Source organism: Phanerochaete carnosa (assembly GCF_000300595.1).
Source record: "Phanerochaete carnosa HHB-10118-sp unplaced genomic scaffold PHACAscaffold_27, whole genome shotgun sequence".
NCBI classification, from domain to species: domain Eukaryota; kingdom Fungi; phylum Basidiomycota; class Agaricomycetes; order Polyporales; family Phanerochaetaceae; genus Phanerochaete; species Phanerochaete carnosa.
This window is the reverse complement of record NW_006767654.1, coordinates 7,445-18,127: the sequence shown is the minus strand read 5'-3', so window position 1 is coordinate 18,127 and position 10,683 is coordinate 7,445. Positions and strand designations below refer to the sequence as shown.

The 10,683-nt window shown below is 52.0% G+C and overlaps 3 protein-coding genes across 3 annotated transcripts; all 3 read right to left on the bottom strand.

Moving 5' to 3' along the window:
- Positions 1–84: 84 nt before the first annotated feature.
- On the bottom strand, positions 85–843 carry PHACADRAFT_265715 (uncharacterized protein). The gene is made up of 2 exons (XM_007402117.1): positions 242–843; positions 85–221 (listed from the first exon to the last, which is right to left on the bottom strand). Exons 1-2 carry the CDS (start codon positions 731–733, stop codon positions 108–110), a joined length of 606 nt encoding a protein of 201 aa, XP_007402179.1. The 5' UTR covers positions 734–843; the 3' UTR covers positions 85–107.
- Positions 844–5,245: 4,402 nt separating this feature from the next.
- On the bottom strand, positions 5,246–8,871 carry PHACADRAFT_201834 (uncharacterized protein; the record flags this gene model as incomplete). Its single annotated transcript, XM_007402116.1, has 8 exons — positions 5,246–5,342; positions 5,399–5,567; positions 7,740–7,901; positions 7,952–8,008; positions 8,067–8,252; positions 8,312–8,540; positions 8,603–8,656; positions 8,704–8,871. The coding sequence occupies 8 exons, from the start codon at positions 8,869–8,871 to the stop codon at positions 5,246–5,248; spliced, it is 1,122 nt and encodes a 373-aa protein (XP_007402178.1).
- Positions 8,872–9,838: 967 nt separating this feature from the next.
- On the bottom strand, positions 9,839–10,129 carry PHACADRAFT_107097 (uncharacterized protein; the record flags this gene model as incomplete). The annotated part of the gene is made up of 2 exons (XM_007402115.1): positions 9,839–9,981; positions 10,030–10,129. Coding segments are annotated over 2 exons (243 nt in total), but the record flags the coding sequence as incomplete, so codon positions are not given.
- Between the last annotated feature and the right edge of the window lie 554 nt (positions 10,130–10,683).

The window sequence follows — 10,683 nt, the reverse complement described above, 5'->3', positions numbered from 1 at the left end:
GATCAGCCAATTTTCGATAGACTCCGATAGTCCCCGGTCGCTTCGGGCAGACGGAGATTTTGCTGAGGGTGATCAATACAACAGTCCGGATGCGAACGACGAATCAGTTACTGAACTCCGAGCTGAGCGAAGCTAATATCGTTTGCATACACATCAAGCGGTCTCACACACACCATTCGCACCATTTCCAGTAGCCCAATGTCGTACTCCTTCCGTATCACCTCCCCCCGTTCCATCCCACCCAGTCAGGTAGCTTGTCATTCAGTGTCACCGGGTAAGTGTCCTCGCCGTCGGTGCCCGCCCAGTCGAAGTCCACAAGCTTCGCCCGCAGACCACCCGGGGATCCTGACGGCCCACCCGACTCAGGGACACACATGATGTTCGGTAGACAGAGGTCGCCAAACACAATGTCCGCCTCATGCAGCTTTCCGATCGCTGTGTCGACGTCCGTGTAGAGCGACTGCGGGAGAGATTTACCCGCCTCCTGGAGGTCGAATATTGCCTCGCCGGCGAGGTACTCCATCACGACCATGTACACATCCCCATATACTCGCGAGCACGAGTACAGACGTGGCGCAAAACCCTCTTCATCCAGTATGCGGTGGGCCTTGGCGTTGTAGCGCTTGGTGAACTTGACCAATACCTCGACCGAGGAGTCCTCGGACGCAGACCCCGAGGATGAAGCGGCACATCCGGCGGCAGTACCCGAGCATGGGATGGAGGCGATATACATCCTCGACCGTACATCCTCATAGACCGCATCTTGCGTACCTTCCTCTGATACCACAGGGCTTGCGGCCTCGGTACTTGAGTCCGATATGGACCTTCCTCGCTTACCAGGAAAAATGAAGCGACGACCATCTCGAGACAGCCTGCAGTGCTAGTGTTCCCTGCAAAACTACCCTCGGGGTTTCTTCTCGGTTAGTAACGTAGGGAAGATTCTCACAGTTAGTTACTGCCCGTTAGTTCCATGTCAGTAACGTTTCTGCCTTATTTAAGCGCCCACATTCTAATGACATGAGAAATGCACGAATTTCCAGCAATAATCTACATTGTTCAGTCCAAATCCTTTAGCAGATGCGGCGCAGATGCATTAGTACACTGCGGAACTTTAGAAATGAGACAAATGCTGCGGGAGTAGCGGTGGTTGACAATATGTCATGAAGAGCGACGGTTGGCTTCTTGAGGTCGACAACTCACTGCGCAAGAAACTTGCCCACGTCTGATTTACCTTCACCCTTGGTGCTGGTATATTCCTCCTCTTCAGAAAAGAATTCACTCTCGCTCTCACTCTCGCTCTCGCTCTCCGTCTCCGAAGCGCTGGTCTCCGGCTCATCTGTAGACGGGTGTTTCCGCCTTGCGCCGACGTGGACAGCTGCGCCCAGGGACGCCTTCATGTCGGAAGTTCACTGTTGGGTGCGAGACGGGCCTCGGTTCCTATCATGAGTGGGCCTTGAAAGAAAGGGAAGGTAGACTTACCGAGGGCTTATATCTCACCCATGACCGCACCTGGGTCATTCGCACCAGGGTTGGCACCATTCGGTCGCGCAGATGGCTAATCAACCTCGTGGTCAAATGGATACCTGCTCTTTACAAACCTCAGGACCTGCTCCTCAAGCCGCGCCGGGATTGCGACGTCTGCGCCAAACCAGCGATTGTGCGGTTGCGAGCTGTGTACTCCTTCTTCATCACTGCCATGAGGAAGCTACCTGCTTGCTCAACAAGCTCTCAGGCTGGAATCTTCGACTTCTGTGGGCTGCCAGATGAGGTGTTTTAGACAGTATTATCATATAAGACTCTTTAGACTTGTCGATAAGAATCTTATAAGCTGCCACGAGTAGGTCTCAGCGAAGGCATAGACTGTTTGTTACCAGGTAGTATTTTGAGTTGTATTTGGACCATGTAAGCGCCGACATGTTACTTACTCGGGAAGTAACTGCCCGTAATAACTTCCACGTAAGTAACTAGTTACTTACTTAGTCATCAACTAGTAGGGAAGAAACCTAAGAGTTTTGCAGGGAACACTAATGCACGAGCGTATGGCCGCGTCCTCAGCGTCGAGATAACGGAGGTATTTATTTGTACGCGCGCGGCGCTACAACTCCCTCCTCCTGCTCGCCATTTCCTCAGCTACCCGAGATCCTTCTTAGCACTCCCTCGCATCTGCAGACATGTCAACCTTCCGACTGAATATCCTACTGGTGAGCCATCTCACGTCGCCGTTTCCCTTGTGCTCTGCAATAACCATGCCCACAGCAAGTTCAACATACCCTCAACCACCTCGAATAGGCCATCGTCGGCCATGTCGTTGGCAACCCAGAGTCCGGCGCGCACTGCATGCATTCGGATACGTAGCGTAGGTCTGGAATCTCGATAAGGTGCGCAGTCGATATGATCTTCCGCCAGCCTCACTCATCGACTCTCTCTAGCCTAGGGTACTCCTCTCCATCGCTGAATGCCAACGCTAAGGTGTCCTGCCGGGACTGGTGGCAGGAAGGAATCCCAATCAAAGCACTCCTTGGCTTCTCCTGGCGTCCCTGCCGTCGCGCACACTCGCAAGCTCCAACGCAAGGACATCGTGAACTCCCAAGCACGTCGTGAAGCCCACCGACCGGTCACTGGCAGAAGTCGTTGCCTTCCATCGCTGCGACCTTCTCGTGCGCAGCTAATCCCTTCTCGCCCGCTTGTACTCCCCGTACACGCTCAGGCCGTCTCCCATGAGGCAGCTCGGCATCGGCGCAGAAATGCTCACTCACGAGACGATGTCGAAGATGGCGTAGGGAGACAGCATGAAGGAGATGGGTTACCAAGCGAATCCTTGCGAGGACATGCGCTGTCTCAACAACCTGGCCAGATGCGCTGCGAGAGCTTGAAGGGGCCGAGTGTGGTAGAGTGTACGGCTACGGGTGCCCAAGTGTAAATATTCCATTTCGCAGATAAGATGTGCACATGATCTTTCAAAGCATTCTGTGCTGAGAACGTGTGAGATATCCGCCGAACATACATACATCCAGATTTAGGTATTGTCCTTCAAAATATCCCTGTCGCTCGTCTCTCGCATCACCGCTTCAGAGTCTCTGACCTTGTGTACCAGATGTAACCTCAGCTCACCCTTCCGTACCCTCCGCCAGTCCCTTCCCACAACACCGCAACCTACTCCGATTCGCCGGTCCACCATGTACGTGTTGAAGACCATACGGCAGGTGCATAGCCCGCCCGATCCACGGTGTCTATGCATGTCTTAAGCCGCGGGTTCGCCACGCGGCGGGTTCTCTGCATCGATGCCGGCGCCGCGCTCGAGTAGCAGGCTTACGACCCCATCGTGCTTCTCCGCCTTCGCGTAGTCCAGTGCACGCAATCCGTCGGCGTCCGCGACCGTGACGTCTGCGCCGTTGTTGAGGAGAACGCGGGTAGCGTCGATGTGCCCCTCCTAGGCTGCGCAGAGCAGTGAGGTCGATCCCTCCCTGTCCAGCGCGTTGACAGCTGCACCGTGGTCGAGAAGGGCGCGCGCGATGTCAACATGGCCATATTGTGCAACGATGTGTAGCGGCGTCGACTCGTCCTTATCCTGCGCATCGATAGCTGCGCCGCGTTTGAGAAGGGCGCGGGCGATGTCGACGTGACCATATCGTGCAACAAGGTGTAGCGGTGTCCATAGGTCCTTCTCCTGCACGCTGACAGCTGCGCCGCGTTCGAGAAGGGCGTGAGCAATGGCGACATGGCCATACTGTGCAACAATATGTAACGGCGTCCATCCGTCCTTGTGCTGCGCATCGACAGTTGCACCGCGATCGAGAAGGGCGCGCGCAATATCGACGTGGCCATACTGTGCAACAAGGTGTAGCGGCGTCCACTCGTTCTTGCTCTGCGCATCGACAGCTGCGCCGCGTTCGAGAAGGGCGCGGGCGATGTCGACATGACCATACCGTGCAACAAGGTGTAGCGGCGTCCATCCGTCCTTCTCCTGCGCGTCGACAGCTGCGCCGTGGTCGAGGAGTGCGCGCGCAATGTCGACGTGGCCATGCTGTGCAACAACGTGTAGCGGCGTCCACTCTTTCTTGCTCTGCGCATCGACAGCTGCGCCGTGGTCGAGAAGGGCGTGCGCGATGTCGACGTGGCCATGCTGTGCAACAACGTGTAGCGGCGTCCACTCGTCCTTCTCCTGCACATCGATGGCCGCGCCGTGGTCAAGAAGGGTGTGCGCAATGTCGACGTGGCCGAATTGTGCAACAAGATGTAGCGGCGTCCACCCGTCCTTCTCCTGTGCGTCGACAGCTGCCCCATGCCCGAGAAGGGCGCGCGTGGCGTCGACATAGTCATGCTGCACCACAAGATGTAGCGGCGTCCATCCGCCCTCCTCCTGCGCATTGACAGCTGCGCCATGCTTGACAAGCACATGAGCAATGTTGACATGGCCAAATTCCATGGTGTAGTGCAGCGCAGTGAATCCATGTTTGTTAGGAATGTTGTGATCTGCACCTTCCCCAAGAAGTGATAAGACAACATCCTCATGACCTCGGTGTGCGGCAGCAGACAGAGCCGTCCCACACCGACCTCCCAATGCATTGATAGCTATTCCATCGACCTTGAGCAAGGCCCGAACATGGTGTTCAAGCCCCAGATAGGCCGCCCAATACAGCAGAGATTGTTTTCCATTCTGATATCCTGGCCGTGCCTTCTGCCACCTTGAAAAGGAATGAGAAATGGTTGGGTGGAGAAATCGGGACAGTAGACTATTAATGGCCTCAGCACCTTTACCAGGAAACACGTGGTCTTGCCAGTATTGCACTGCATAGTTGGAAAAGGGAAGACTTGGGAGTGGTAGAGGGGAAAGAAGGGTTACGAGGCAGATCTTTGCCAGAGTGATGTGTGCCGATGGTTCATCAATGTGATACAAGGTAAGAGAAGGCGGTAGTTGGCTGGTGATGAGGAAGTCTCGTGCAGAGATATGCACAAATTGGACAAGACGACAATGCCCAGCTGTGTTTTCATGGCTATCAGTAATCTCCACAAAGCTGGAACACATGACGCCTATGAAGCGTTCTGGATCTTTGACATGAAAGTCAGGGTTGAGTTGTGGGCCTGAGTCTCCAGTAGCTGGAAAGTTGACTGCAAGGAGTTCAACAAGCTCAGAAGGGGAAAGTGGCCTCTTAGCAATTGCAATGCACTGGAACATTTGCTGTCTTCGCTTTGTGACACTTTCACCTGACTCAAAGTCAAGGCTCTGAAGGATACGCTCATATATTTAATAGATTGTCTTGGGAAGCTCAGTTAGAGCCTTTTGAACATCTCCAGGAGGACAGCTGCGTAGCATATCAAGCTGCAGGTTGACCCACAGGAACCTTACATGCAATCAGAATGAATAAATTCAAAAAAATGAGACTCTGAGTTGACATACATGCCACTTGCATTTGACACAAGTTCTTTCTGAGCAAGCTCCTTGATGTTAAGTGGCCAGCTTGAGTAGTCGTCCTTGGCAAGGCCATGGGATACATAGGTGACCAAGTCACGAGTGTGTGCGTCGGCATCATGGAGCCTGAGCTGATGAGCAGGATATCTATCCATGGCTGCTTGAATGTCAGGCTCAGGCCGACTTGTCAGGAGAATACGTAGCCCTCCAATGTTCTTTGATATGATTCTCTGGAGGGAGGGAAACAGTTCATCTTGTCGAATAGAGCGTGGACACTCATCAAGAGCATCAATGATGATGACTGTCCCAGCAGAAGCCTGGAGGACCTGTTCTAGGCAGCTAAGGAGAAGCTCCCTGGTTGGCTTCAGCTGCCCTGTTCTCCATGCAGAAATGCTGCAGAACTTGGTGGCACTGCTTTGCACAAATGGCAAGTTGGTAGATCAGAGATGCCAGTAGGCCAGTCACGCATCTGGAAAAAGACATTTTGCTAGACCCACCTGCCAGCAACCTGTGCCATCTGGGACCAAATAGACTGGTTTGTATCAGGGGACAAAATACAGATGAGCACATACCAGGGTGCAATGTCTATCTTGGTCTGTACCATTCAGACCAGCTAGACAATAGTATAGACGCACGAGACCAGTAGCAGCGTCACACGGACAGAAATGCTTTGTATAGTATGGGCAGCTTGTTTCTGTGCCCCTTAAAATTTAGCTAACATAGAGTACAAGACTGCTGGTGATATTCGCAGCAAGAATAAAAGGCTTGAACTGTGTCAGTCCAGTTGCTATGCATGCAGCGAGCAAGTGCAGAATTGCCTGCACTAAACCACTGGCGCACGTCCTTTTAGTCCACCGTGTGTTGGCCATCTCGTCTCTCATGCTCTTATATCTACTCTCTCTCCGAGACCATCAAACATCCAACACGCACTAAACGGTGGAGTCAGGAGGTGGACAAGATGCAGAGCTACCATTTCTTGCTCACTGCACCCACTGTGCTCGACTGTTTCAATCCCGTCTGACTCTTCCCAGCCAGCAGCGACTGCTGGCGGGGTCTTCGAAGCACTGCTCGTCGCAGCCGCTGAACATCACGCACCTCTTGGCATCACTGTGACCAGTCACTTAATGTGACCAAGATATCAACTCACCGTGACAGCGCAGGCTTGTCGGGTGGCCCAGCGTTGTCCGAGTCCACCACGTTGCAAGCAACCCCGGCTCCGCAGCCCGCGCAGACTCAAAGATCTCGAAGGTTAGTGGGAGGCCGGTTGTGATAACCATATTGTTGGCAACGTTTGAGGTACGTGGCAGTACGGCTCAGTTGTCAGGTTGGACTGACCGATTCCCTAGGTGCAACATGATTCGGTCCCATGAGTAGACAGCACAAGACACAGATGGGCTCAAACTTATCTGTGTTTAAATGGGAGACCCACATTGAAGCCAGTGAGTCTCAGCTCCGCGGCCACCATGCTGACAGCCTTTCATATTCCCCATCCATATTGATCTCGGCGCGGCTACATCATCATGGATCGAGCCGCGTCACTTCTTGGTTCATGTATCATGATCTGTTCCTCCACTGCCTGCCCTTATACCAGTATCTGACTGACCATCTCATTGCAGATTTTGACAGGTCTGCTAGCTCTTGCAAAGAGCCAAGTGCATGGAGATGTACGCCGCTGTTGCTAGGTAGGTGTACATTGATACTCTCACATGATCAGTAATATTGTGGCCTGTTAGACCTTTACTTGTACCTTGTTCATATCACTGTAATCGATGCAATTTTTTGGCTATCCCAGCGCAAACAACTACAGTGGCTGCTGTGTGAATTTATTACCTAATTGGGAAAGTGGATGTGGTTTCTGCTGTGTTGTCCAGATATGTTGCGGTACAGCATGGCCTAGACATGCACATACCATATGCAAGCAAGTACAGATGACATTAGTAGTGCTATGTTTAGTCCAACACAGTATATACTGGTACGGCATCTGCAGTGGTTGGTCTGGATGGTCCAGCTCAGGGGGTTGTGTCCAGAGGTCCGAGTGGTATGGGCTGGTCTATTTGCCACATTCCACTTCGCGTTTTTCCAGATGCCGGTCTGCATCTCAGTGCGACGATAGTCAAAGTAGAAGTAGGCCACATGTAGGCCAGGGATAGACAAGACATGCTCAATGATGGACGAGCTATGGTTACCATGGCACATCATCAGCACTGAGAGGGTGTTACTGTAATCAAGGTGTACACACGAAAGAACACTTTTTCCTGTTCCAGCTGCAGCATTAATGCAGAGTCATTAATATTGCATGCCTTCCACAGGTGATAGCAAGAAGACTCACGATTGCCATAGATCCAGTACACACCATTCTTACTATCCTTCCATTCCTCAAACTTGCTATCGAAGAACCATGTGCATGTGCCGTCCAGATGCGAAGTTCGTCGTTCTTCGTGATTCCGACCCGGGTCAGGGGGAGCTAGCCAATCACGGATGTCCTTGTCAACTGAAGATCTAGTTAAGTCTACCACTGATATTTAGAGAAGCTGTCCTTACGACGCAGATTATGAGATTCGACTGCAATGACTCGCAGATCCGCCACATCATTGCTCACTAGAATTACACAGGATGAGAATATACGAAGATGCATTATGATGCAGGGATGACACACCAGCCTTTACATTGTCCTTTATTTCCACAACGCCGCCGCCAACCACATCGACCTGGGCGGCTATTCCTTGCGCCATGTCAAGCATCTGAGCCGTGTTGGCCAAAATCTCCTCTCTCGTGAGGTCGTCCAGCTTCTCGAGGGCCTCTTTGACATTCTTGTCCCCAAGGAGGGCTCGGCCGTAGTCCCCTGTCACGAGGGTTAGGAACGAGACCTATCGCAGTTCTAATATGATGAATATTCCCTACTCATGCGCTTCAAGATTGCACTACGCCATGATGTCCGCTTTCTGACGTATTGCGTGCAGATGGCGAGCACGTTAAGCAGCTGGACGAGCGCGCTAACGAAGATGTTTTCCAGCTCGACGCTAAGCTTCGAGTGTGATCGCAGGTGATTGCGAAGCCGACTAAGGACCCCTCCGAGCCTCGACAGAAGTCCCTCGAGCGCATCGAGGCGTTTGCTCACCTTCTCAGCTGCCTTGATGACCGTTAGCTTGGAAAAGAAAATTGACAGGGCTAAGGAGTAAATGATAGACGTACCCCTAGAAGGACACCGAATGCCGCAAAAATTGCCTTGCTGCCGGGCACGATACTCTGTTCATAGGTGAGAGGTGGACAGTTAGCATACGACGAGCACGCACCGAAGCTGCAGCTATCTCGCCAACAGCATCGATGAACAGTTTCGTGGGGGTGACGATCGGTGCCACAACAGCACGGGCGTTCTCGCCATGGGCGCGAAACACCTTGAAGCCTTTCTTGTGTTCTTCAAGAATGCCAACGACTTCCTCGACAGATTTCGCACCAAGCATTTTATCGAAGAGGGTGGAGCGACGGAGGTCCGAGCCTGTAATATTGTTATACTTCTTGATAGCGTCCTCTCAGAGCTTCTGGAAGCGCAGAGAGCTGGCTGAAGCGTCCTGATCTCCGGGTCCAGGCTGTGTGTTTGGAGTAGACATGATCAGAGTGAAAGATTGCTGTTGGATATGCGGTACAATGAGGAAGGGAGGAGAGGCGAGCACCGCGAGGACCTCACGCCCCGATCCTAGAACCGCGTAGTGATAGGTAGGCAGTGCCCACGGCGAAGCGCCACATTGCGCGTGGCAAGAATATTATACTGGGTATTGATCTTGTCCGCGTAAATGCGATGCCCCGCTTTGCACTCATCCTCGGTAGCTTTCGAACATTGAGGATCAGAATCGTGACGCAACCGACGGCCTATGAATATTCATATTCAGATCTATTCCTACGTAGGTAGTCTCACGCGTACTACCCCCAGCGGACGTATCTCGCTGGCAGCTGGCTATCGATCACCCATCATTGAGTATGTCGTTCGACGGAGCTGACACGGCATACAGATGTCGAGATCACCGGACGGCCAGCCTGCTGCAATTGAGCGTTCTTGATATCAGCGACAGACTTGCACGAATTCGCAAGTGCGCTCACCAGAATGAATTAATCCAGCTGTTGATATTCTTGCAGCGTCTGAACAACGGCGGATATCTTGGAGCCATGGGACGTGTTTATCCGAGTCTAGTTACGTGTTTCGTGGCAGTTTCGTGCAGTGTCGGCTACACTGACCCAGACCTCAGTGCGAAAACCCGCTGAGCCACTTGGCCTTTCTCGATATAGAGCTTGACTTAGGCCTTGTATAGTAGCCGCGAACTAAGGAGTCACGTAAGGAACCTAACAACAGAATGGATTAGATTATTCAGAGATTATGAGATGCTTTATATGACGTACACTTTCCAATGCGACGGTCTGCACATAACCATGCAGCTATTGCTCGAACAGATCCTTCAACTCCGTATAAGTATCCCAGATCTCCTTCCCGTACTTGAAGCCTTCGAAACGCTCACCAAGACCAAGCCGCGACTGGCGGAGCTTGGAGAGCGGCGGCATCACCGTAAACGACCAACTGTCTAGTTATTGATAGTGCACTAGGAGCTTATATGCTGGTGAGTGCTTACCGACGAGAGTGGGGGAGATCCAGAGAGGCTCGATGAGCTCACTGTCCAGCTTACCCAACAGACGCGCGTCCGCCCGCGGCTCACTGCACTCCACGTTGTGCTACAAGACAAATTGAATATTTGCAGCGACATTGACAGACAAAGCGGCCGACCTTCTGGAATAGCTCTCACAGGAACTTGTTCCACTACAGGCATGAGCTGATTTCAGATCACCTGAAATGTCCCGGTCAAGCCATCAAAAATGTTTCATTTTCGGAGACTTAACCGGAGCTTTCTGGTGTCCCAAAATGATAGATTTGCTACCACTTTCGTAGCCATTTGCGGTGCAAGAAAATGATAAATTTTGTGTAGCCTGAAATGAACCTGAAATGACTCAATATGGCTACATTTCGGTATGGCAAAGAGTTCATGTTTCAGGAGACTCTGTGGCGCATTTCAGGACATCTGAAAGAACATACGTGGAGATCATTTCCGCCTCATGTTTGCAATGAGGAAAGGTACGGGCAAGGAAAACTTTTGATGGTCCTGAAATTGCCATTTCTGATGGATTTTGAAGCCATTTTATGAGCTAGAAGATTTTTACTTGAGATAAGCCAAAAATGTCCTAGAAACGTACTACAAATTTGCCGTAAATGGTAATTTCAGGACCATCAA

Excerpts from the sequence above, each read along its gene's own strand:
- PHACADRAFT_265715 (XM_007402117.1), bottom strand. The coding sequence starts at position 733 with ATGTATATCGCCTCCATCCCATGCTCGGGTACTGCCGCCGGATGTGCC.